We start from the raw sequence: 24,422 nt of genomic DNA on the forward strand, positions 1-24,422 counted from the left end.
GATCCCGGCCGTAGTCACCGCTTGTCTCTCTGATCGCTATGATCTCGGCCAGCTCCAGATTTCCTTGCAGGTTCTTCTGCACCCGCATGCGGCGCTTTAACTGGCTGGTAGCAGGCAGGCTGGCAATTGGTTGACTAGCAATTGGTTGACTAGCAGTTGGTTGACTAGCAGTTGGTTGACTAGCAGTTGGCCGATTTATTGAGCCTGCTGGTCGTCCCCGCACTCGTATAACTTCTGGCTGGAGTACAAGATCTCTTGGGTTAACTGGAGGAATATCTTCATCAGTATAAATCCGCCATTGGCTGTGGAATCCATGAATGCCCAATGAAGCTCCGGTATCAAGGTGTTGCTTGATAATATGAATGCAAGGTATTCCTAGTGTCCTTCTGGTTACCCCACTGCACTCTGGGTTAAAAGATGCCTTCCCCGGGCCCTTTGGAAAATAGCGATTCATCATCACAAATACTTTGTTAAGGGCGTAATGAGATATCTTTCCAATAGTAAGTTGAAAGAGAGGAGTCAAAAGCCGCATAGGCTTTCGAATGCGATTATCTTCAATCTCTTCCACAATCTTTTGGTGTTGATATTTCACGGTATTTCAAATGATTGAACTGCCCCTAATAGATTGCTGGTTGATATTTGAAGATCTCTTTTTAAGAGCCAGTGAGCCCCCTCATTCCGTGATGTTGCTGTCTGGCCAAGGTAGAGATAGTCCTTTGTATAACACTGCAGGAATCTCCTCGCAGTATCTTCCTCTATCCATTCATCTCGAATATAGCCTATGACGTCCCGCTAGATTTCAGTGCTATATTCACCTTGGAAAGATCCCCATTCAGCCCACATTTCTTCCTCTGTAGGGGTGTTAACAATCTTCATAAAAAAACTTAAAAAAGCTTTTCATGCGGTGTCAACTTTCTCCCTAAAGTGGTGATCCTTTATTGCTAAATCAGCACTTTTATACTCAATTCGAATAACCTCATCTCGTAAAATTGGCCTTGCCTTTGTCAAGATGTTCTTTTCAATATGCCACAGATATAACATGTGATCTGTCATCTCAAATATCATCTCAATACTTCTGATCAATGCCATATCTTTGTCAGTGAGGATAGTCATTGGAGTATTGATATCAAAATGAATCATTATCTGCTTCAGATTCCCCAGTATGAAGTTGTATGATTCTTCTCGCTCGTTTCTTATAAAGCCAAATCTAACATAAAACGTCCGGTTGGTTGCGGTAAATCCGACAATATCTAATAATGGCATTCAGTATTTATTTGTCTTGTACGTGCTATCCATAAAAAGGACAGAACTGTTAATGCGTAAGAGTTCCAGGCAGATCTTATGAGTAAAGAATACAGCTGTTATTGTAAGATCATTATTATCGCGTGTCTGGTAGTTCACAATCCAGTCTCCCTGCTCTGGAAGTAAAGCTAAAAGTGCCTGGATAAGAGATCTGCCATTAAGGAATTTCTTTCGCATATCACGGCAAAAGTTATAGATATCACGAGCACGAATGCTCTCAACGCCATCTTTTTTCAAAGAGGTAATAATATGCCGCGGGGAAATGCCGATTTGGAGTTGTGATTTAATTTGATCAGACTGCTGAATAACCACCTGACGGCGAAGGGCTGTATGGGTTGAGACAGGTGAAGGGTCATGTTTATGCTTATAATCAGGTATCTCCATATGCCAATGGTCTGCCTCACTCTTTCGTCGAAGAATAATCAAGAAGGGGCAGTCTGTTAGAGTGGATGACCCAGAGCGTTTCTGACTATCTCCAATTCTATTTGTATAATGGCTACCCCGTTCACATTCAATCCATACGGCCTTGATGTAGGCGCCAGATCTGACCTTTTTTGTACGTCGGATAGTGACAGCATAACCATGTTGCTGGGCAAAGGTGTTCAAGATTCCAACAGCTTGGAGATGGTCCCTGAAGGTTTGAATCGGTGGAGGTAGAATGCTTGTAGAGTCAGATATATCATATGGTTGCTGCAGGTTGATCTGGTGGAAGGTCTGTAAGCTGATCAAGACACCCGTCTTCTAATGGCGTAGTTGATGCCATTTTGGCGCGTAAAGCTTAATAGCCTTTGATTGCTGTGTTGGCAGCTAAGTTGACAGCATTGTTTATGATACCCTAAGCCCTACTACTGAATTTAGATACCCCAAGCTTTCTTTCATGTCACGTGCTCCTAGGCTAACCCGAAACGGAACAATAAATCACGTGGGGGTGTCGCTGGGTCGCTGCCCTAGATGCTCCGAACATATTTCGGTCGCAGTGATTATGATAGCTGGGGTTCCGGGCCCCGTTTTATCCACCCAATCCGGGTGTTCCGCAGGGCGTCTGGTCAAAACGATTAAGGCATCTAGTTTACCCTTAGATCGAAACTGCTCAAGCCACTCTCGGGCGATGGAGAAGAGGCCGACTGTTAGCCCTGCAAGGACTCCGATAAGCATTGCCTAATATGGATCTTCTCTGGCTGTTCCTCTGCCTTCTAGGCACCTTCACCAGAAGTAGAATGATGTTGAGTTTCGATCTGCATCAAGTTTCATTGGTAATCGATCCTTCAGTGGTCTCCTCCCATATGGTTAAAGGATAGCTTACTATCCCAAAGTTAGCCATCTGTTGGCACTAGGAGATTCAGAGCAGGAAGTTTACTTAGCAGTTTCGATTATTGACTAGACATGGTTGCTAGGGTTTGCTGCAATGATGCTGTCAAGAATAGTAGATTGGAACTTAGAACCGTCCTCGAAGTTGATTTCCAATTTTTGATAAAGATGTTGAAGACTACCGTAACCACTATGCAAGTCAAATTTAGGATGAATCTCTCCCAGCCATCATGATCTCCTTCACCTATAAGCAATCACACACTCTCCTCTTCATCTAAGCCAGCCGCTCCTTCACTCCGGAGTGGTTTGTCATTACCAGAAGTGTCCCTTGCTAGAGAGAATACCAGTCATCAATTCCATATAGTAGGGCACAACTCCAAGGATTTTCAACGTGAATTCTTCCAGTCCGTTAGTCGTAGCCTTGTGAATAAGATTTATAACCCACAAAATCTATACTCAATTTTTATCAAAGAATGGTACTGTAGATAGTGTAGAGGTATGTTATAAAGTGCTTTGTATTACAATACATAGGACTTATCCTGCTACAAGATTCGGTAGAAACCAGTATTTTAAATCGATTTAATGTCTGTTCCCAGTCCTTGGAATATAACCTTACGATATACTTGCAAATAAATTTGACTACAACACGTATACAAAATGAATGTGTGTAGACAAAGATAGAAGACAGGCCATTATTTTGAGTAAGTCATTGGAGTCCAGAAGAGTACCTTTCACTTCTATCCCTGCCTTGTTGAACGTGAATAGAAGTGGTTAGGGCGGCGATGAAGGAGGAAAGCAGTGCAAGAAAGGAAACCCACCCAAACAGGCAAGAGCGACTCGGCCTCCTCCTGAAGTGAATGTTCCACCCACCTCCCAATCTTCTCTTTCTCTTCTGCCCTCACCTTCTCACCTTCCTACCTTTCTTCCTACTCAACCATCTCCCCCTTCTCCTGGCAACAATGTCGGACTCGCCTCATAGCGAAGTGGCCTCGGACACGTCTTGGTCTGACTACTTTTGTCACTGCTCCTATCCCTGCTGCTGCTCCTGCTCCGGCGTTCACGTTCTTCGGACTTGTTCCTATCGCTGCTTCAGAAACCAAAGAACGGTTTCCGAGATGAGCTGGTATCCTCAGCAGGCCTCCTCCTTGCGCCCCAAGAGCCCCCTGCTCAGCCAGGGCGGGTGGTCCCCCTGACTACGATGGAGACTACCTTATCACCCTCTGCTCCGCCAATCTGTCCGCCAGAGACTGCCAGCTTCAACATTGTGAACGCGTTTCGGTTTGTGAGGTACGTTTACAAATCAAAGTTCATGATAATATTAGGGTCTACAGCTAACTTATGTTGTATATGATAGGCCATCCAGCACTTTCGCGGCTACGTTTGCTCCGGGGAGGAATGCCCGTATGCCCATAGGATTCTCCCGACATGCAGAAATTTGATCAAGCGATATCCGTGTACCCCAGAACGTCCCCTTGGACGCGATTGGCCGGTATACTGACGATATCATTACACAGAAGGGGTTAATCATCTCTAAGGGTTGGACGTATTTGACCTCAGGTGAGGAGGGACAGCACTTCAGCGGGTCCACCCCTCAGCCCGCTGTCAGGTTGCGAGGGACGGGATTGAAAACGATGTATTTGAAAGAAGAAAGTCAAAGGGAGATACCAGGTTGCATTTTCACACCCCAGCGGGTCCACCTCTATGCCCGCTGTCAGGTTGCCAGGGACGGAATTGAAAACGATGTATCTAAAAGAACGAAGCGAGAAGGGGATATCAGTCCAATGCAGGTTTAATAATAGCGGTCGGCCAAACAGTTGTCTCACCTCGCCTTATCTTTGATACCAGGCTGCCGCTTGTACTAGTTGCCTGCTTGCATAGTGTTCTGAGGGAGTCAAGTCCCGTGTGTAATCAGACTCACAAGATTTGGACAAAGCTGCAATTCCAAGCAAGATGTCCGTAGAAAATGACTACAAGGGTACGAGGAGTGTCATATTTCTTGATAAGATCTGTGAGCTTGTATTGTGTATCGATTGTAGGAGTGAATGGGATGATGAATGAATCAATATCATAATAGAACTTCTGGGAGAACACATTCAGAAGTTCTGTCTCCAGAGAGCCCAGGTTCTGATCGTCATTGTCCCAGCGTAGTGCGAGTACGACTGCTCTGTCATAGGATTTGTGTGTCAACAACGAACGTTGAACTGCATCTTGGATTTCCTCCAGTGGGCCATCGGGGTGTGCAGTTCGATCATCCATGCCGGGCACTGGAAAAGGAGTCAGTCAATGGACGGTGGAAAGAAGAGCCGGCCGATGAATGAGTGGTTCGGTGGAAAGGGTAGTAGATAAAGGGGGAACTTTAGGAAAGCGAAGGGGGACTTAGCTAGTTACTACCTAGGTATGACTACACTGTATACGTATTTAGTACGTAGCAGACAACATTCTTCTTGTACACTAGCAGTTTGGAATATGTGAATGATTACAGTCTTTTCATAAAAGAAATCAGAAGACAACCTATTAGTCTGAATACTAACAATCGAGCCCAGTCAACTGTCTCACGCCGTCTCGCCGTATTATTGACCTATGTCGCTCTACACTCCCAAGCCGCTTGTTGGGTCTGTGACAATTCTGAGATGATAGCATGGACAAGGACCACTCGTGGAACATTGTAATGGTTCAACGCAGCGTCAACTGTTGCTTTATTGATCCCTCCGGCTAAGTGAAGTCTTGGCACGGCGCTTAAAGCACCCCCTTTCCCGGTGACTCCCAAAGAATTTGAAATGGATAGGCATAGTGTTTAAGAAAATACTCTCGACTCTCAATAGGTCATCCACCTCTTTCCAAGTTCTCTCTGACCTGCATCTTGAGATCAACCAACAATACCTGACTTTTGAGATAACCGTATGCGCTGAACATCTCATCCTCGCAGGGGATGTTGGACGACTAGTGGACTACGACAACTATCGCTGTTTCTTAGAGAAGCAAACAGACCGATTTGAGCTTGTCTTTCTGATACTCGGCAACCATGAGTTCTATAACGACACCTTTGCGGCAGGACTACAAAGGGCTAGGCAACTCGAGCAGGAACCTTCCTAGAACGGGCGCCTCATCCTCCTCCACCGGGGACGCTACCACATCCCAGGGACCCATTTTACCATCCTTGACTGCACACTCTGGTCTAGGGTTCCGGACGAAGCAAAGGACGTTGTTTGCTCGAAGATACAAGACTTCAAAAAAATTCGAGACTGGACCTTGAATGACCATAATGAATCTCATGAGGCGGACCTTGGCTGGCTGCTGAGCGAAATGGAGTCAATACAAAGCAAGAACACGACACAGAACAAAAAGCAATCTGTACTAGTTGTGACGCATCATGCCCCGTCCCTCCAGGGCACATCCCATCCGCAGCACGCGAACAACCTTTGGTGGAGCTCCGCCTTTGCAACTGATATCCTCTCGCAGATTTCAAAATCGAGTGGCGTCAAAGTTTGGGTTTTTGGACACACACACTACACCACGGAGTTTAAAGATCAAGGAATTCGAGTCCTGGCAAATCAACGCGGGTATGTGCTTCCGTGGACTAACTCGGAGGGCTCGAAGGATGGGTTCGACATCGGGAAAGTTATACATGTATGATCTCGCAAATTTTCTTGGTCGTTTGTTCAAAGGCCACAAATTCAAGCGCTTATGGATGCGCCAGCAGGCAGTCAATGCAATGCACGGAGAGCACACGTGTAACATAAAACATATTTAGAATCGTGATTCGTGATTCATGATTCGGGGATTCCAATTCCAGAAGCCGTGTCCTTGTCGTCGGGCCCGTCAGAGGAACGGCATTTTGGATGCTCGGTTCTGGAAGGGCAATATCCATATACCTTTCATTTCAACACCCCGAGTGGGTTGGGATTGATAAGGTACGAGAGGGTAATTCGATGAAGGATATAATGAAATTGATGATTTGCTGAAATTTCCGAGGCCTTCATTACTAGTGCCTTACGACGCCCCTCTGCTAAAGTCCAAAATATACCCATCCAGAAGCATGGCCGAGGAATAAACCAGATTTGTTGATTCAGTCAGATACCCGATCAAATTGCTGGGTTCTACGGACGAATTGGCTTGGGCGTGCTTTGCTCATGCGACAATAAAGCCGCGAATCTAAAGGGTGGCCTGGGCACACCTAGGCGTCACCCACCCTGCTAGAATCCCAAGGAGAGCAAACAAGCTCAAAAGCCTTGCGCAAGAAGGCGGTATGGGGCGAGGAAAAGGAACATAATGTATACAAACGAGGGAATAGCCCTAGGAACTGATAGGGGCCTGAGGCTATGCCTCAGGCCGACGACACACGGTCTGTCATAGCCCTAGGGGCTCGGTATGGACAATGAACTTGATTAAATAAATAATAATAAATAAATAAAGCCGCGAATCTATCAACCATATTAACGGACATTGTGTATGGAGAGTAGGGTCAATTCTTAAAGCCTAAATCCTCAGTACTCTAAGGCTGGTCACTGACACACTCGTTCAATCCAGGGGCAGAACTAAAGATCATCGGCCTGTAGGCTGGACGGGAGTCAATTCGTACCCACATTCCAGATGTAGCAGGCCGGGATTTCTGAGTCCGGCTGGTGTGCTGACGCATTTGCTCTTTTAGGATAAGTCGCTCACTTTAGTGAACCATGGGCTGCATCGAGATTCGAGACATTTGATATTTGGAGAGTTCTCCGATCTTCCTGAATCTTCGGTGTTTCGAGATGCACTTCTCTGTCTCGCACGAGAACCGCAGTGAGCCTTTGCACGATATCTGAAGATTCCAGGTATCCGGCCTCAATGTTCTGGACTACTCATCAATCATTATCTTTCCTCCGATCCGACCGAGTGGGCCAACGCATCGATGCCGCCCGGTGGAGATGAACGAGCGTCAATGACGTCGATTTTGGCGGTCCGCCGTTCCCCCACGCTTCCTTCCCGTTCCTCTCCGTAGTCTGGTGGGTTGGATTCTCGTGGAGAGGGACTTTTGCGTACGGTGTCCGGTGTAGAAGATTATTCGTGTCGTTGACAAAGGCAGAAGGATGCCAGATCAAACACGGGAGGTGTGTAACTCCATGGAGTGTTCCCGATGGCAGGAAGTATTACCTACTCCGTAGTCTCGGGGAATACGAGGCACGAGCGGCACGTGAGGGCAGACTCTCGGGCCGCCTGGGAGTCTTGGAGTCGAGAATAAGCTCGCAGCCACGGAACCCAAGCATTTCGTCCAACTTTGACCTGAGTAAGGCCAAGGAGAACGATGCCGAACCACGCCATTTTCTTCGGTCTCCCGATGCCCTGAAGACGTGTCTTACCCGGATCATCTCCGAATGATGAAAACATGAAGAAACCAACCACGACTACCCGGAGGAATCTGGCAACGTTTGCGTCCGTCGAACACGGTTACATCGTCCAGGAGGATGTGGGGATCGGCCAGGTTCAATCTCCAACGTGGTCTTTCCAGGTTCTGGTTCATCCTGCCGCAAAATGCGACCGTCCAACCTAATTGCATTGTGAAGCAGGAAAGCCGAGGGGAAGCCAGCCTTTTCATTCGTGGCTGCTCTATCCACCACCGGGGTGACCGGTACGCCAAGGCCTTCAAGATCGTCCCGATATGGCATCGATTGGGAAAGAGGGCATTGAAAAATTCTGTCGGTGGACGTGAGTGTCGTCAGAGGCCGTGGGATCAGACTGGGGAGTGGAGATCTTTTCCCAGATTTGACCTTCGGACCCCGGCCGGGGGAAGTCACTAGTTGCGCGCTACTGGGCGTCGGCCAACCCTGGGCTCGCCGGGGTAGGCGGGCATGGCAGCGGCCATGGCCGAATTTGCCCAGTGCACTTTTCGGAACTTCGATCCTGCTTGGCTCGGGCGGATTCCATGACTGATCAGTTGCCCCTGGGGTTTCGATTCCTGGGGAAATTCGCTCACCGGATTACCGAACTAGTTAACCAGACGGCCATAGCGGAACGTGGTCGAGAAATGACATGACCTCCCCCGTACTTTCCATATCATACTAGTCGGACCTTGCCGGTATGCTGGACCTGCTTTTCCCTGGCTGTGGCCCCCGCGTCCCGAGCGTGCTGCCTGTCCGGGGTCGGACGTAATCCGGGTTTTTTTTTACGCTGCGCTGTTATTTAGGTAGTGACGATCTGCCACGTTATGACAGGCTCCCTCTTTCTTTTCTTCCTTCCCACCCACCTAATTTCATCGACAACTAAAATCTCCTCCTCTCGTCTTCGCGAATCGTGACCGTTCCTCCTTCCGCACAGTCCTCATGGTCAGCGGTCACCACCATGACGGTCAAAATCGATAGTCTGTCAAACAACCACGATCAAATTGCCGAAGCCCTTGCAGCCAATGGCAACGGCAACGCCCCGCCTCAGGAAAAAGGCACACTGGACCAACTGGAATTCTCTGCAGGTGACAAGATTGTGCTCACGGAAGATGATTGCTATGAGGAACTAGGTTTCTGCTTCCCATCATGGAAGAAATGGACCATCATAACCATCATCTTCCTGGTTCAGGTCTCCATGAATTTCAACACTAGTCTATATTCGAACGCTCTTGGAGGTATCTCAGAGGAATTCGGAGTTAGCATGCAAGCAGCGCGATGTGGCGCAATGATCTACTTGGTCACCTATGCCTTTGGCTGCGAACTTTGGGCCCCGTGGAGTGAGGAACTAGGTCGCAAGCCTATCCTGCAGCTGAGCATGTTGCTCGTGAATATCTGGCAACTCCCCGTGGCCCTGGCCCCGAATTTCACAACGATCATGGTTGGTCGTGCGTTCGGAGGATTGAGTCTGGCCGGTGGCTCGGTAACACTGGGAATGGTTGCAGACCTCTGGGAACCGGAGAATCAGCAATACGCTGTCGCATGTGTGGTGTTTTCATCGGTCGGTGGATCTGTCCTTGGACCTGTGGTCGGGGGCTTTGTGGAACAGTATCTGCACTGGCGATGGGCTATGTGGATTCAGCTTATCTTCGGAGGCTTCACGCAGTTGATGCATCTTTTCTTCGTGCCCGAGACCCGCACCACGATCATGATGGACAACATTGCCAAGAAGCGACGCAAGAACGGCGAAACGAAGATTTACGGTCCAAACGAGGTGCTCACTTGGAAGGAACGATTTTCGGTGCGCGAGATCCTGATCACCTGGGTCCGTCCTTTTAGGATGTTCGTGACCGAGCCCATCGTCTTGACTCTTTCTCTTCTCAGTGGTTTCAGCGATGCTCTCATCTTCATGTTCATTCAATCTTTCTCCCTGGTGTATGCCCAATGGGATTTCAGCCCAGTGGCCATTGGGCTGTCGTTCTGTGCTATATTGGTTGGCTACATCGCCGCCTGGATCTCGTTTTTCCCGGCTATCAGGAGAAACGAAGCTCAACGCCGCGCCAAGCCAGATGACGAGCAAGCACAATATGAGAGCAGATTGTGGTGGCTACTGTACACCGCACCTTGTCTTCCGATCGGCCTGATCGGTTTCGCGTGGACTTCGTCTGGACCCCCTCTCCATTGGATTGGAACGATGGTTTTCGCAGCCATTGTGGGTATCGCCAATTACAGCATCTATATGGCGACGATTGACTACATGATATGCGCCTACGGGCCTTACGCGGCCTCCGCCACCGGCGGCAATGGATTTTCTCGCGATATCCTGGCTGGTATTCTTACTGTGCCGGCGACGCCGTTCTTCACAAGTACGTGTTAAACCCTGAGGGGTTACCACTTCATGAAATGATGCTAACCGAAATTGACAGATATCGGTGGTAAACGCCATCTCGAATATGCTTCAACCATCCTATGTGAGTTGTACCTGGATCCTGTGTCTTACAATAGAAAGTTTTCTGATTGGTATTCCCTGCAGTCTGTATTTCCGTCATCCTTGTGATCTCCGTCTACGTGATTTACTGGTACGGCCCAACCCTCCGAAAGCGCTCGCCGTTCGCGCAACAACTTTCCAACGCTCGTGCCGAAGGTGCTGTCAATAGCCGCCGGCCATCCACGGCGAATCTCGGATCAAGGACCGCATCGAGAAGAAACAGTCTTGTTGGCGGATCTCGTGCAGCTTCGCGCAGGAACAGTCTGGTGGCCGGATCTCGGGCGGCGTCGCGACGGAACAGCGTGACTCGGTGAGAGTCATAAATGTAAACATATGAGCTATGAGGTCTATGTTCTTTTTTTCAATGCTCCTTGTGCTATGTGGTTTGAAACAGAACCACTATGCCTGATGCAAGGGCTCGCAGATATGATGTACCTGGATTCTGAAACGTGTATAATAATATCAATTCGATGCCAGATACCCCATGATGCTAGTACGGACTGAGATGTGTTCATTCATGTTGGCTTGATGGTAGGGTCGGACCATGACCATGTCCATATCATGTCCATATCATGTCCATATCCGTAAGGATCTAAACGCCTCTGCAGAATCAGCCCAGAGGAGAGTTGCACCGGAAGAGCCTCTAGACTAAGAAACCACCCACATATATGACTTTTCAGTCACTGAATCACCGTCCTCTTTTCTCATTCACTGCCTGGGCCACACATAAGCCTATCCGCCATCATAATGATTCGGTTAAACATATGAGACTGGCAAAAAGAGGCTGTCTGTCATCGATACCTTAGTTCTGCCGCCACGCTGGCGCCTCATAGCCATCCACAACCTGCCTATACAGACTATCTTCGGATCTGTACCAGATGGTCATATATTGTAGAGAATACGTAGTCACTTTCGTCTAACTGACATAGTTGCAAAGACTATAAGGTAGAGAGGACACTAGTTGCTCGATGACACTGTCCAGATAACTAACAACACAAAACTGTAGGCTGAACTCTACACTACTGCCTGAAATTCTAAATTTGATGAAACTCGTCCCGCCTGAATGTATCAAGGAAATCATACGAGCGTAGCTGAAAATATTGACTGGGATCTTGGATAGTTCTACTTATAAATCTCTGCACAGCTGTGATTAACAACACTAGCAATTGTGAGCGCTCGATATGATGCCTTAGGCATCGCCACAGGCAGGCATCTGAGACAGTGCAACGAGGCGTACGCCTCGTTAAGCTGTTCAAAAGACCTACACCTCGCCTGCCCCTTTATCTCATTTAGATATTCATTCATGAGATAGACGTTGAATTCAAGCAATCAATATCGTCAAATTTAGTCCCATATTGTTCCCCTGAACCTACGTTTTCTACAGCAATTTGTTTCTTTGTGAATGCAGAGAAACAAACCTATTGGGTGGATGAGTCATCTTAAATGGAAAGCACGTCGATGACTCTACACTTCACCAGCAACGGGACTTTATACCTCTTCAGAAGAGTCAGACGAGTCAGACGACTCGTTAGGGTTGGAGAATGAGCTTAGCTGTTAGCTGATCAGTTGTCAGATGGCAAGCTTGCCGATGAACCGGAAACATCTTTGTGTGTTTGTCCTCGCATCGAAACCGGCGTGACTTGGGCTTGTCTCACGAACTCACGCTTCCCTTAATTTACTATGGGATCCAGATTGATGTAGAGATGGTGTTGTATGAGTTATCCTTTGATTGACCTGTTTGAAGGTGTACGACCTGATGGGTTTTTTCAACCCTAACAAAGGATCCCTGTGTCTGCCTGAGGCTGTCAGGCATCAACAATATCCCGTTTTTCTGACGATCAAGAGGGCTTAAACCTCTGGTCTCTCCAAATTCTCTGAATATTCTGTATTTCCGAAAACTGAAAGTAGTGAGTAGTGACTTGATACTTTTCGTTAAGATTTTACGTAAAATCTATTTCGTAGCCGGTTTCCTCTCACTGCGTGCGTGTAGCAGATCTTTCGTTGGTATATAGCTTAGCCAATCGTTATATATTTTTATGCAAACTTAATGTGCGAGTAAAGCTTGCAGCCTGAAGGACCCTGTAGTCAGAGGCTTAATGCCAATCTCAATTCGTAATCTACGAAGTAGCTCTTCCCATGCAGGCGACCTAAAATTCTACTACGCAAGGGCGATGTAGATCTCGCATCATATCAAGGCAAGGGAAATTTGATCAACTCAAGTCATCTCGTTACATACTCCGGAGTAGAGTAAGTTTTTCGTATACATAGTTAACGGCATTACTCAAAAATTATTGATTGAAGATAGACCTCCCACAGCAGACAGGGCCAGTTTCTACAAGCCAGAGAAGTTAGATTTAATTCATCAAGAGTCTGTCTCTATTCTCCCGATTCATAAATCGACTTTGTGTGTTTGCACCAGTCAGCAAATGAAACAAAGGTCCTTGGCGTCAGATCTTATGGAGTACATGATTCGGCTGAAATAGTTTCCTGTTTCCATCCCACAAGCCCACACAAGGTCCCCCTTACGGAGTTTAGTTGCTGTTAGCTTAGCTACTCTGCTAGTAATAGTATGCCGCCCCGGAGCTCAGCGACGGCTCCGACGTGCCCAGAGCCAGAGATCCAGAGGCCCAGAGTCCAGAGGTCCAGACGGGTGCGGAAATTCGCTCATTATTTGCGAGATCGCCGTTGCCTGAACCGATCTCCCGCCGGCATCACGTCACCTTTGCAAAGACCCACGAGCTTGAAACGGAATAAGACGACATTTGCCGCGAGCTGCCACAGAGATTGCATGAGAGCTCGTCAGCTTGATCGACTCCGGTGCCTTACTTTGCGCGGAGGGGCAGGGTTATGAGGTAAGATGCGGACGGAATGACATAGTTACACCGTTTGGCGTGCTCATTGTGTAGACTCCCAGTACGGAGTACGGAGTAGTCTAGTTACCCCATATGATGGTACACCCTGCCACACACCATCGTAGCCCTAAGTCTAGGGCTATTAGATGATCAAGCAATTGCATAATAGGGGGTGGATCTTGTACTACGGGCGGTTTCGTCTTAGGGCTAGAAGCTAACAGCTAACAGCTCTCAGTAGGAGACTAGGAGTACTATCCGAAGCGTGCTCCATCGTCCAAAGTACCTTGGAGTCTTAGACTTCCTTGTTAGACATGTTCCAGTCACCAGGCACTATTTGTTCTCTCCACCCTTAGTATGGATACTATAGCACAACTTGAATTAGCACTCCGGATAGTTGGCATTAATTCCTCAGGCCCATAATCGAAATGAAGACTCCATCGCGAGAAACGTCCAGAAGGTGCCCCCAAGCGGCTAAGACCGGGCAAGAAGAAAAACCCTGAAACTAACCGGATTGCACTCGCCCCTTACTTGATCGGACTCCGCCCTCAACCCTAAGTCGGGGCGGCGATGGGCGATGAAAAATTTTCATCCCTTAATCTGCATTCTGCATTCGGCAATAATAATGAATAATGAATAAGACGGAGGAGTGTGTTGGCAAGAGACAAGAATAAAAAATAAAAATAATAAAAATCTAGCGCCGATCGGACCGTACGGCAGCATCCGGGAAATCACGGCATCGATGGCCGCTCGAGGCTCGTCCATTCGCTCCTGGTCGGGGCCGACAGCGGCAGGACGAGAATTTGCCGTCAGACCACTTCACGGAGTCTACTCCCAGTTTCCCAGACTGTCAGAGGAAGTGGCAGCAAACTTGCAACGTCTCCTGATCGTCATGCAGCCGAATCCTTGCAATTTGCATCGTTAGTCCCCCGAGTTAAATCGGTGCATCCACCCTAGCTTCGCTTCCCGGATGGCTTGATGTGTGCATGTCTACATGGTGTGCTTTCACTGGGCACACAGGATTCATAATTTTCATGTTCAATGTCGAAGAAATGGCAACATCCACGGAATTAGTCAAGAATCAAATTTTTAGGACCGAAGACCGGATGAGTCAGGCAGCAAAGCACGACATGGACAAGTCGGCCCTACGCAATCCCCTAACTCCATGAGGCCATTTTTCACCATCGTCATCCGCCGGGATGACTTTGTTAGGCAACTTAGGGTTCTAGATTTGCAGGCAGTGGAGTTGGCATTCCCGTAAAAGGGGTGGATCCACTCCGGATGAATGAGTTTTCGTGCTGGTTTGGGGCTTCTTTATTTGTCGATTTTTTTCATTATGGGTTTGATTTTATTTTTATTTTTATTTTTATTTTTTATTTTTTATTTTCTTTCAGTCCGTTACCCGATTGGGACATAGTGAGTCACACCACAGCAGCCAACTCATCCCGGCAGGTCGGAGGGCCCTTTGTATATATTCTCGCCCTCGTACTTCTGCCTCCCCGACGAGCTTTTCCCTTCCCACCTCATCTCATCCTGTCAAGGGGGTGATGGTCACTCCCCTCCTCACGTCTTGACGCCCGTTACGTTTCCATTCACCTACTCTATCTACACCTTCGATCTCCGTTTAGGTCCGGGGAGGTATATACGAGAAAACACAAAGAAAAAGAGGAAGAGAAAGAGAGGTCCTACATTCGCCTTCTCCAAAAGTTAGAGGATGGGCCAGAGGCACAACAGACGCCGTACACGACCACGATCTCGCAATCGCAGCATCAACATCATCCCCGTCGATCCGGTTTCTACTTCCCGTCGAACCTCCGCTATCGGTGACTCACTGGACGCCATATCGATACACCCCGCCCCGACCTGGCACAATGGGTATATAATGTGGCAGAAACGTGAGCGCACCCCGCGGTTTGAGTCCACCAAGATGGAAGTCGAGCAGTATCGCCTCTGCGGGGGTGAACCGGGTGATGATGTCGGCCTGTGTTATCGCATGCTGGAATACTTCGATGGACTGGACTATATGAATACGTGAGTACCCTCGTCGGATGGACATCCCTATCGATCACCAAAGTCTGACTGTTGTCGTTCCAGATCCCAATTCATAACTCCATTGCCGGGATGACTAGCCAGGTCCAGCATGTGGCCGTGGCTTCGCTGCCTCGATTCCCAAAAAAGTTTCATTTTCTTCTTATCCTGAAAAAAGGATTAAAATTTGAAGGGGTTTCTTTAAAAGCAACAAAAAAGATCACAAGGCAAATCCACCGTTGGATACCAACCGGGCGCCTGTCTGCATTACCACCATCGGCAGACATGAATCTTCTCACCGAATGCCGGGGCACCAGTTTCCATGGATCCCTTGAAGTCGCCGACTTGCAGCAATGAAGATGCTCCCCGAGTGAGCATCGGATTGGTCCTACAGACTTTGCCATGCGATACCTGGTGCAGAGATTCCACTGCGTGTTAGCGACGTTGAGAGCCACCGTTCTAGAGCACGGCTGTCTTCGTCGGTTGAGTTCGCGTTTGGTCTTTGGTCGACGCTTGAATTCCCTTCGCAGTGGTCGGGCTCTTGGACGGCCTCAGTGTTTGCCATCCACAGCACGCAGGGATCTCGTTCCCGTCAGTCCGTCGGGATCTTCTGCCACCATCCGACACCTATAGGAGGAAATCGGTCTGAGCAACATCACTGTTTTTTCCCTGTTTATTTTTGAGTGAAAACCAGATATCCGGTTTGGTTTAGGAAAATCAAGCTCAGACCTTGCCTGATACCCCTGTTCAATCCAGTAAATAGTTGTACAGATATTAATTAGTGCACAATTCACAAGAAGCGGCGGATTATCGACGGAAGTATAACCTGTGAGATGCGCCGCCGTTTAATTCAATTTTGAGTCTATCTAAGGTACGGAGTAGTCAACGGAGTAAGAACGACCACAAAAGTAGAAAAGTTGCGGCGAGGATGACTCAGCCTCCGTCCCGAAAGACCCTTCGTGGCCTGAAGATTGTGGCCAGCACACCCACCTCCAAGGGGCAGGCGGTGAGGCCAGGGTCGCCCCGTAAAGGACACGGTCGATCAGAAGTGCCGATACGATAATAATCACTCGCAACCTTGAGATGCTGCGTATCGGCCGGCCTTCTCTTCCACTCTTTTGTCCCTGCTGAAGAGAGCATAGCATGCCCATGTGCTTAACCTTTTGATTCCATTTCAACGCATCTGTTATCCTCCGCAGGAACTTTCCATCTGATCGACTCCGGTGTCCGAGGTTATTACTCTCTTTGTCCTGCCCATCGCGGGCGAGTTCTGCAGTGAACCCGCTTCACCATGTCGACAGACTACACTTATGATGACAAGGTCGGTCTCCCAGTTATAGCAGCTGTCTTGGAATATGCCAGTTAACCTTTTCTCTAGGGGCAATTCTTCCCGTTCTTCATCTTGACGATCTCCGGTCTTGTCACTCTCCCTTTAACATACAACCTCCTCAAGCCGAGCAAGGGTAAGTAGATCTTTTTTCTCGCGTTCTCTCTAGTCTAGAGACTGGTCGCGTCTGACACTGGTGCTGGAAACAGAGCTTGAGAACACCGCACCCCGAATAAAATCGGATTTCAAGCCCGAACATGGCGACCTTATTGAGGCACAGAAGCGGAAACGCCTGCGGAAGGAGCGTCGCATCAAGCGCATAGTCACCGTCATCCTGGGATACGCGGTCATGGCCTGGATGGTTTACCTGATCGCGGTCACGGCGAGAACGTCAGCCAAGATCTGGGATCCCTATGACATTCTGGGTGTCTCACGAGTTAGTCACTTTGCGTTCTATCTTTCTCTGAACAATGCCTAACTTAGGTGAAATTACAGAGCGCCGACGAGAAAGCCATCTCCAGACACTACAAGCGTCTCTCTCTCGTCTACCACCCCGACAAGATTCGACCCGATCCCGCCAAGAACGAGACCATCGAGACTCTGAACGATCGCTTCGTTGAACTCACCAAGGCATACAAGGCGTTGACCGACGAGGAGGTCCGTAATAACTACATCCAGTACGGTCATCCCGATGGCAAGCAAAGCTTCAGCATCGGCATTGCCCTCCCCCAGTTCATTGTCACGGAAGGAAACGGAAAGTTCGTCCTGTTGGTCTACGGTGGTTTGCTCGGTGTCCTTCTCCCCTACATTGTCGGCAAGTGGTGGTATGGCTCGCAGCGATACACCAAGGAACGAGTGCTGGTCGCTAGTGCCGGAAATATGTTCCGCGAGTACAAGGACGACATCACCGACGGCGGTATCGTGGGCGCTCTGTCCGCTGGCGACGAGTACAAGGAGTCGTTGAAGGGATCGCACGCGGAAGCTGGACTGGCGAAACTTGAGCAGAAGGTTCTGGCAGACGATTTCTCGGTTCTGTCGGAGCAGGATCGCAAGAAACTTCAGGGACTGGATGATTCCACTCGTCGCAAGGCACTGGCATTGCTGTGGGCTTACTTGGGCCGCATCGACTTGGAAGATTCCACCCTTAACGGGGGTAAGTTTATCTATGGCTGTTTGAGTCCAATCATGATCGAACAAATTCTCACTCGTCACAGAAAAATACGAAGCTGCTCCTACGGCGCTTGCCCTCAACGAAGCTTTCACCGCCATTACGCTCGCTTTCGGTAACGTTCGTCCCATCCTGGGATCGTTCAGATCATCGCAGCACTTGATTCAAACCGTGGCCCCCGGATCGTCCCCGCTTCTGCAGCTGCCTTACTTCACCGAAAAGATTGCCAAGTCCATCGAGGGCGAGGAATCCAAGGAACACTACAGCGTGCAGAAGTTCATGAGCCTGCCGGAAGAGAAGCGTCGTAGCCTCACCGTTGGCGCTGGTCTCCTGTCTGAAACCCAATATGCCACCGCCGTCACTGTCGCCAAGCAACTCCCCGCGCTGGAAGTCTCCAGGGCTTTCTTCAAGGTTATGGGCGAGAAGGTCATCACGCCAAGCAGCTTGGTCCAGCTCGTTGTGAAGGCACGATTCATCCCCCCCGGTTACACCAACGTCCCCGAAGTCAGCGCCGCGGATCTCGAAGACGTCGACCCCGACGAGGATGATCTTGACGCTCTCATGGAACGAAAGAAGAAGGGTGACAAGGGCAAGGAATCCGTCCAGCCTCCCCTGGCTCATGCTCCGTACCTGGCCCGCGACCACTCTCCCCGGTGGCACATCTTCCTGTCGGACGCCAAGCAGGGCAAGATGGCCGTTCCTCCCTTCACCTTCACCACCTTCGACAAGCCCTTGTTCGACGAATCCGGCAAGCCCACCTTCAACGTTCAGACCCTTAAGATGCAGTTCCAGGCTCCTCCCCAGGTTGGAGACTTCACATTCGCCATGAACATGCTCTGCGACAGTTATCTCGGTCTCGACACCAAGTTGGAAGTTACGCTGCACATTGACGACCCTGCCAAAGTAGCCGCTCTGGAAGTGGAGGATGATATCAGTGATCCTGAAGAAGGTTAGTTCCTCTTAACCCCCCTTTATCTCTCTACTAGAAAACTAACGCACAAATCCCATCAGACTCCATCGCCGGCCAGATGCAAGCCCTGAAGGGCGGTCAGACCAAGAAACCCAAGAAGCAGGATGCCGATTCCAGCGAGGAAGAGAGTGACACCGACGGAGATGCAGGCGATACCAGCGATACCAACACTGAAACCGATGTCGATGATTGATTTCTTTTAACCTGTTAGATAAATGGTGCGAAAACAAACAAACAAACAAAAAAGTCAAATTTGAGAAGAACTTTTGTGACATGACCAACCAACCAAACCCGCAAGCCTAAAGTGAGAAAAAACAAAGAAGATAGGGGCCAAATAAGAAATATGAATCCGAATACTAGTGCCGACAAAGTTTCTCCCAATCAAGATACCAATACCTACTACTTTTCCATCGAGGCAATGCTGCTTTTTTCCATCAGTTTATCAGCCAACCGGTCATCTCTTTCAGGACAAGTAAGTAAGCAAGCAAGGAAACTATCTAGACTACCTATCTAGGAAATACTGGAATGGATGGGATGGTTAAGAAAATCCGAAACTACAACAAACAAACATACTCATTATGTGTCTTTCATTTTATTTATCTACGGATTGTGGCGTGATCATTTTATGATTCCCTTTGATAGTTCTTTTTGTTTGTTTTCTTGGGCTTTTGCTTTTTCTCTCGAGGGATGTGACGAGCTGTGCTGTGCTGAGTTGAGCTGAGCTGAGCTGTATTGTGATTGATATGTGCAGTCTAGTCTACTCACGCGCATGATTTCTTTCCTTGCTTATTTTCCTTCTCTGTGCATGTCAACCTTTTACTCTGTCCAGGTTCATTTCATTTCGTTTCTTGTTTTATTAGGTATTAGGTATATGCATTGACTTAGGGAGTTCTGTTGAATTGATATCAATATTTTCTTTTCCTTTCTTGCTCTACTGTACATTTAGGTATTTTCAGGCTGGACTAAACTATTACATACTTGTGTGTTATTTGCATTATTATTGACTAGTTAGGTAGTCCACATCGTTGAGATAACCCATTGGATTTCAAGAGAGGTGATGTGATGAGTCTTGTCTCTCTTTTTTTCACTTTTCTTTTTTCATTTCTTTTTTTTTATGTGGGCGCATGTGATCTTTATTCTACTTTTCTCCTTCTTTCCCTCCCTCCCTCTCTCTTTCTTTTCCCCTTAACTATTATGATACTAAAATTCCTTATTCATACTCATAGGCATAGGTACCTACATAGATAGATAGATAGAATGTAAGTAAGTAAGTGGGTAAGTAAATGTCCCTTCTTGATTGAATGTATCACTTGCCTCATTCTTTCCTGTTCTTGTTTTCTCATCTTCTCATCCTTCCTTTCTCATTTGACACGTTTGCATCTTCCTGCTTCACAGACGCAAGTAAGCAGGTAAAAGACACACCTTAAGAAAGGAGAAAGGAGAAAGAAGAAAACTAGAAACAGATCGCAAAAAGCAACGATAGTTATCCATACTGAATACAACGGGAACGACAAGCCCGAAAAAGAAAAGAAAGAAAACGAAATACCATTGCGGGATATTTGGATATATATATAGAAAGAGATATGTATGGAGACAAAGAATAAGTTCAAGCAAGATCAAATCGTAAGGTAAGTGTAAAGAAAGAAGTAGAAGAAGATAAAATCATAGAGCAGGCCGAACTGAGAGCCGATTCTGGTAGGGTCTCAGAAGCCGAATTGCTATCTATTTGTTCGTGGAATCGAACACAGAAATAAATAGGCAAAGCACTTGCTACGCTGGGGTATTTAGGAATGATCTGGAATTGCAATCTGTCATGACGGATGGCATGGGAAGGTATAAACGCCGTGGGTATGAGGAACGAAAGTGAGGAATGAGGCGGGCTGAGTTGCACGAAGGTATGATGATCCTAGAAAGAAAAGAAAATACGATGGAATCGCCCGAGACTGAATGTTTGTCTCTGGAACGAGACAAATAGAAAGAGAGGAGGAAGGGAAGGAAAATGAAAGAGACACCGGGCATCATATAAAAAGGGAAGGATCGATACCTTAGGAATCGGCCCCATAGATACGGCTACCCACAGGGGAAGTTCCAGCCAGGGGCAATACCAGAATAAACGGGCTGCTGTGGCTCATGCAGATGCAGATTGTAGTCTCCGAGGATATCAACGGACATGCTGGCCGGAGTTGGCATATGGTGACTTCCGGGTTCGGTGGTCATACCGGAGGGAAGGCGACTTTTCATCAGCTCTCCACCACAGTTGTTTTCCATATAGCAGAGATAGGCGTGATCATGATCGGACACCGAATGGACAGGTTCCTGGCATTTAGTCTCAGCAGGATGGCCCGCCGGCATCATGGGTGGCCGGGGTATGGCCATGCCGTGGAAGGATTGATAGTTGTGATAGTGGCCCGGAGGATTGACTGGCTGGAGCGGCGCATAGTCCCACTTCCAGGATGCGCCAGATTTGGGCGAAAGCTTAGTGGGGCTGCAGTTACTGGAAGAGGGTTCCGGTGGAGTCGCGGGCTCCGGGGATGGATCGGTCGTTGGACTGCAACCGGTCGAGGTGGACAGAAACCGCAGATACTGAAGGTCTTCGGTGTCTTCATCTGGCTCCTCCGGGTTCTCCTCGGCCTGCTTGATTAGCCCTAGACGGTCCAGGATCGCATGCGTCAGTGGATATCCATCAGGAGCTTCCACGAGAGGCTCCCCGGGAAAGTCTTCTTTGTTGATGCAAAGCTTGTACAGCCGCTGCAGAGCTTTCACGACAAGAGAGTGGTGCGATTCAAGCATCTCGACGAATCTAAAGCCACCACGCCAAAGTTGGGTCAGCGTCACCTCAACGCGAGGAACAACAATAACAAGCTGGTTTCTCACCCTCGCGAGTAGACCTTCGTCTGAGTCGCCTTCCTCTCTCGGAACAGACAAGGATGATTGTAGGCCGAACAACGGTTACATGGTTGCTTCCCATCACACTAGCATGAATGAGTATGACTGGCCCATCGAGTGATTTGACGAGGCCGAAACAAGTGCAAATGAACATCCAGGTGCCTCTACTGCTTCACCAACCTTGGTTTTCTTGACTCTGCACCGATCACAGGCCTTCAAGACATGCTTGCGTTTGACTCGAAAGACCCGCTGGTCGTGCTTCTCGTCCCCTAGACCCGCGCGCGACTCCAGATTGGAGAGCGACGATATCGTCGAGAGGTCATACATGGCATCTGGAAAGCCAGGAATGTGGGATTTAGGACGAAGCTTGGGTTGTTTGGACATCATGGTAGACATCTAAATGATGTGACAAAAAGCACAAGCAAGTGGAATAGAACAATTGCACGTTTCCTGGGTGATCAACAGGTTCAAAAGGGTTGCAGCGAGGAGCCCTGACTAATCTATATCCCACGTTGTCAAGGAATCAGGAGGGGTTTAGAAGAATTAAAAAAAAGTTTCTTTTAATAAATAATCAAAGCAAAGGAGGGGGAGGGGTAGAAGTGGGATCGCTTTGAGAGAAGCAGGTGGGGGTTTGGCCAGATATTCGTAAGGGGTAAAGAATTTAAAATATGAAAAGAAAAACAATTAAAAAGAAATAAGACCAGAGAGGCTGAGAGATCAACTTGATATCATGTTTATCAAGAGAAGCGATGCCCCGCATAAACACCGACAGCGCGACACCCACGAGAATGACTTCCCCACCTCGCGATGTACACCGAAGGCGACTTGAGGGTGACGTGGATTGCGCTCTGTCACGATATCAACCGGTACGGTCGCTCGACGTCCCTCGGACCTTTGGAGCGATGGCAGCCTGGCAGGTACATCAGGGGTGACCCCGCGGGTTAATTTGGTCGAGCTAATTTCTTTTTCTATTTTTTTCTTTTCTTTTTTCTCCCCCTTGTGTCGGTTGTTGTTCTCAGATACAGGTGATCAGCTTCGCTGGCTTTGACATGCCAGAGGGTCATGCCTGTCAACGGTCCGACCCGTCACCGCGAGGGAATTATAAAAAAAAGATTAAGAAAGAGGGGAAAAAATTTCATCGGTAGTAGCCGGACATTACCCTTGTCATTTGGGCAGCGACACGCAAAGTAAGCATTCAACTCACATCACCTGGCGGGAAAAATGGTCAGTGACCCTCGTTGCCCGGAATCGGAGAGAGAGAGCGCGAGGACGGGACAAGCAGCAAGAGAGACGGAGAGAAGAAAGACCATGCAGGTCTCATCCCGTAAGCTGGCGGCACAGGAGTTGATTTCCCTGATGGCGGCGGTGCTTGCATCACATCACCGACAGGAGGAGAGGCACATATCCAAGGCATGGAACATGTGCTGCAGGATCGAGGATGGTTTTGAATCGGTGAAAAGAGAATCAGCTTATGCCTTTCTTGGGCGCGTATCGGCTGCTTGAGCCACTGTCATTGGCGCACGGATGACCATCATCATCACTTTTAGAACTATCGTATGCAGAGGGTGAGCGCGTGCCTCCTCTTGACCCAGCGCGACGCCAAGCGGGCGAGCAATCCAATAGGCGGTTTTCGTGACATGCTGTCAAGGCAAATCTTGTCCGATAACTGCGCTATACAGGTCACCTTGATTGCATCTGGAGCTGCACAAATCCTTCATTAACTCTCGCTCGGATAATCACCGCGGCAAGATCGGATCGAGTTCAGCGCTGCCTTTAATTCTTTCCTACCAAGATTTCGTCACACAGGATTTCAACGACACTGGGTTGCTGCGTACAGGAAGCAGTGAGAAGATGTGCTTATTGGTCGCTGCCCCTAAGATTTGCATCCCTGAACACATTTCCGACAGGGGATCGCTGTCGTTCAAGAACCAGTATAGTAGGCGAGGCATTAATGGAGTTTCTTTTTCTTATGCTTTTTCCTCGAGGCTTGCATATCATCTGACGGGCAGATGTGTTGAACAGCCACTTTGACCGGTAGATTATTCAGAGTCAGTCGCGCTAGCGGCCCTCTTGACGAGATTGGATCCAAATGTGCCGCCAGAAGAGCTCAGCCCGACGGACTCGAAATGAGCTGGGGTGCACAGAAAGGTGGCACCAAAGTCTTGACTTCGTATATATCTATGCACGTCCCGGTACGCCAGGCAACGCCCTAGTGTCTGGTGTCGGAGAGTAGGTCCTTGACTGCGTCCAAAAGATAGAGCGTCAAGGGTGTGGGGGAAATAGATGACAAGACAAAACAAAACAGGGATCGCGAAGGGGGAAACAATGAAAAGCAGAGAAAGGGCCACTCAACAATCCCATTTCTCAAGACGCATGTCACTTCTGATAGATAGATTTCTGACAGAGCAGGGATGAGCATCCTTCGAACCCATTCCCCCCTCCTTAGTACAGGTGCTAAGAACCAGGGCCAGGGCAGCCGTACCCCTCTCTCTTTCTGCCCGTCTTGGGGCCTGGGGGAGCCTCTCGGGGGACCAATGGAGGGGACACGGCGAGGGAGAATGAGCGTGTGCAGGGACAATAGGTCCGTTCACACCCTGTCGGAGGGGGAGAGAAAGACAAGGCGGAGGGGTTATTGCTGGCATCTCCCTCCACCGCGGGCCTCGAGCCCTCTCGCTGAAGAACTGGAGTACCTCCCTCGTAGGTAGAATGTATTCGCTACTGTATAATCCCAGGAGCCTTTTC

General features: G+C 48.6%; 5 protein-coding genes across 5 annotated transcripts; 3 read left to right on the forward strand and 2 right to left on the reverse strand.

Moving 5' to 3' along the window:
• Positions 1-4,163: 4,163 nt before the first annotated feature.
• On the reverse strand, positions 4,164-4,866 carry KD926_004786 (uncharacterized protein; the record flags this gene model as incomplete). The annotated part of the gene is made up of 2 exons (XM_053098181.1): positions 4,164-4,356; positions 4,529-4,866. The coding sequence occupies 2 exons, from the start codon at positions 4,864-4,866 to the stop codon at positions 4,164-4,166; spliced, it is 531 nt and encodes a 176-aa protein (XP_052957976.1).
• Positions 4,867-8,925: 4,059 nt separating this feature from the next.
• KD926_004787 (MFS general substrate transporter) lies at positions 8,926-10,766 on the forward strand (the record flags this gene model as incomplete). Its single annotated transcript, XM_053098183.1, has 3 exons — positions 8,926-10,330; positions 10,391-10,435; positions 10,498-10,766. 3 exons carry the CDS (start codon positions 8,926-8,928, stop codon positions 10,764-10,766), a joined length of 1,719 nt encoding a protein of 572 aa, XP_052957977.1.
• Positions 10,767-15,015: 4,249 nt separating this feature from the next.
• On the forward strand, positions 15,016-15,426 carry KD926_004788 (uncharacterized protein; the record flags this gene model as incomplete). Its single annotated transcript, XM_053098184.1, has 2 exons — positions 15,016-15,332; positions 15,396-15,426. 2 exons carry the CDS (start codon positions 15,016-15,018, stop codon positions 15,424-15,426), a joined length of 348 nt encoding a protein of 115 aa, XP_052957978.1.
• Positions 15,427-16,620: 1,194 nt separating this feature from the next.
• Positions 16,621-18,987, forward strand: KD926_004789 (J domain-containing protein; the record flags this gene model as incomplete). Its single annotated transcript, XM_053098185.1, has 6 exons — positions 16,621-16,650; positions 16,708-16,792; positions 16,866-17,092; positions 17,152-17,809; positions 17,871-18,773; positions 18,836-18,987. 6 exons carry the CDS (start codon positions 16,621-16,623, stop codon positions 18,985-18,987), a joined length of 2,055 nt encoding a protein of 684 aa, XP_052957979.1.
• Positions 18,988-20,864: 1,877 nt separating this feature from the next.
• Positions 20,865-21,584, reverse strand: KD926_004790 (uncharacterized protein; the record flags this gene model as incomplete). The annotated part of the gene is made up of 1 exon (XM_053098186.1): positions 20,865-21,584. One exon carries the CDS (start codon positions 21,582-21,584, stop codon positions 20,865-20,867), a length of 720 nt encoding a protein of 239 aa, XP_052957980.1.
• Between the last annotated feature and the right edge of the window lie 2,838 nt (positions 21,585-24,422).

The sequence above is a fragment of the Aspergillus affinis genome (genome assembly GCF_023601865.1).
Source record: "Aspergillus affinis strain CMG 70 chromosome Unknown NODE_22_length_351263_cov_86_343593, whole genome shotgun sequence".
Lineage (NCBI taxonomy): Eukaryota > Fungi > Ascomycota > Eurotiomycetes > Eurotiales > Aspergillaceae > Aspergillus > Aspergillus affinis.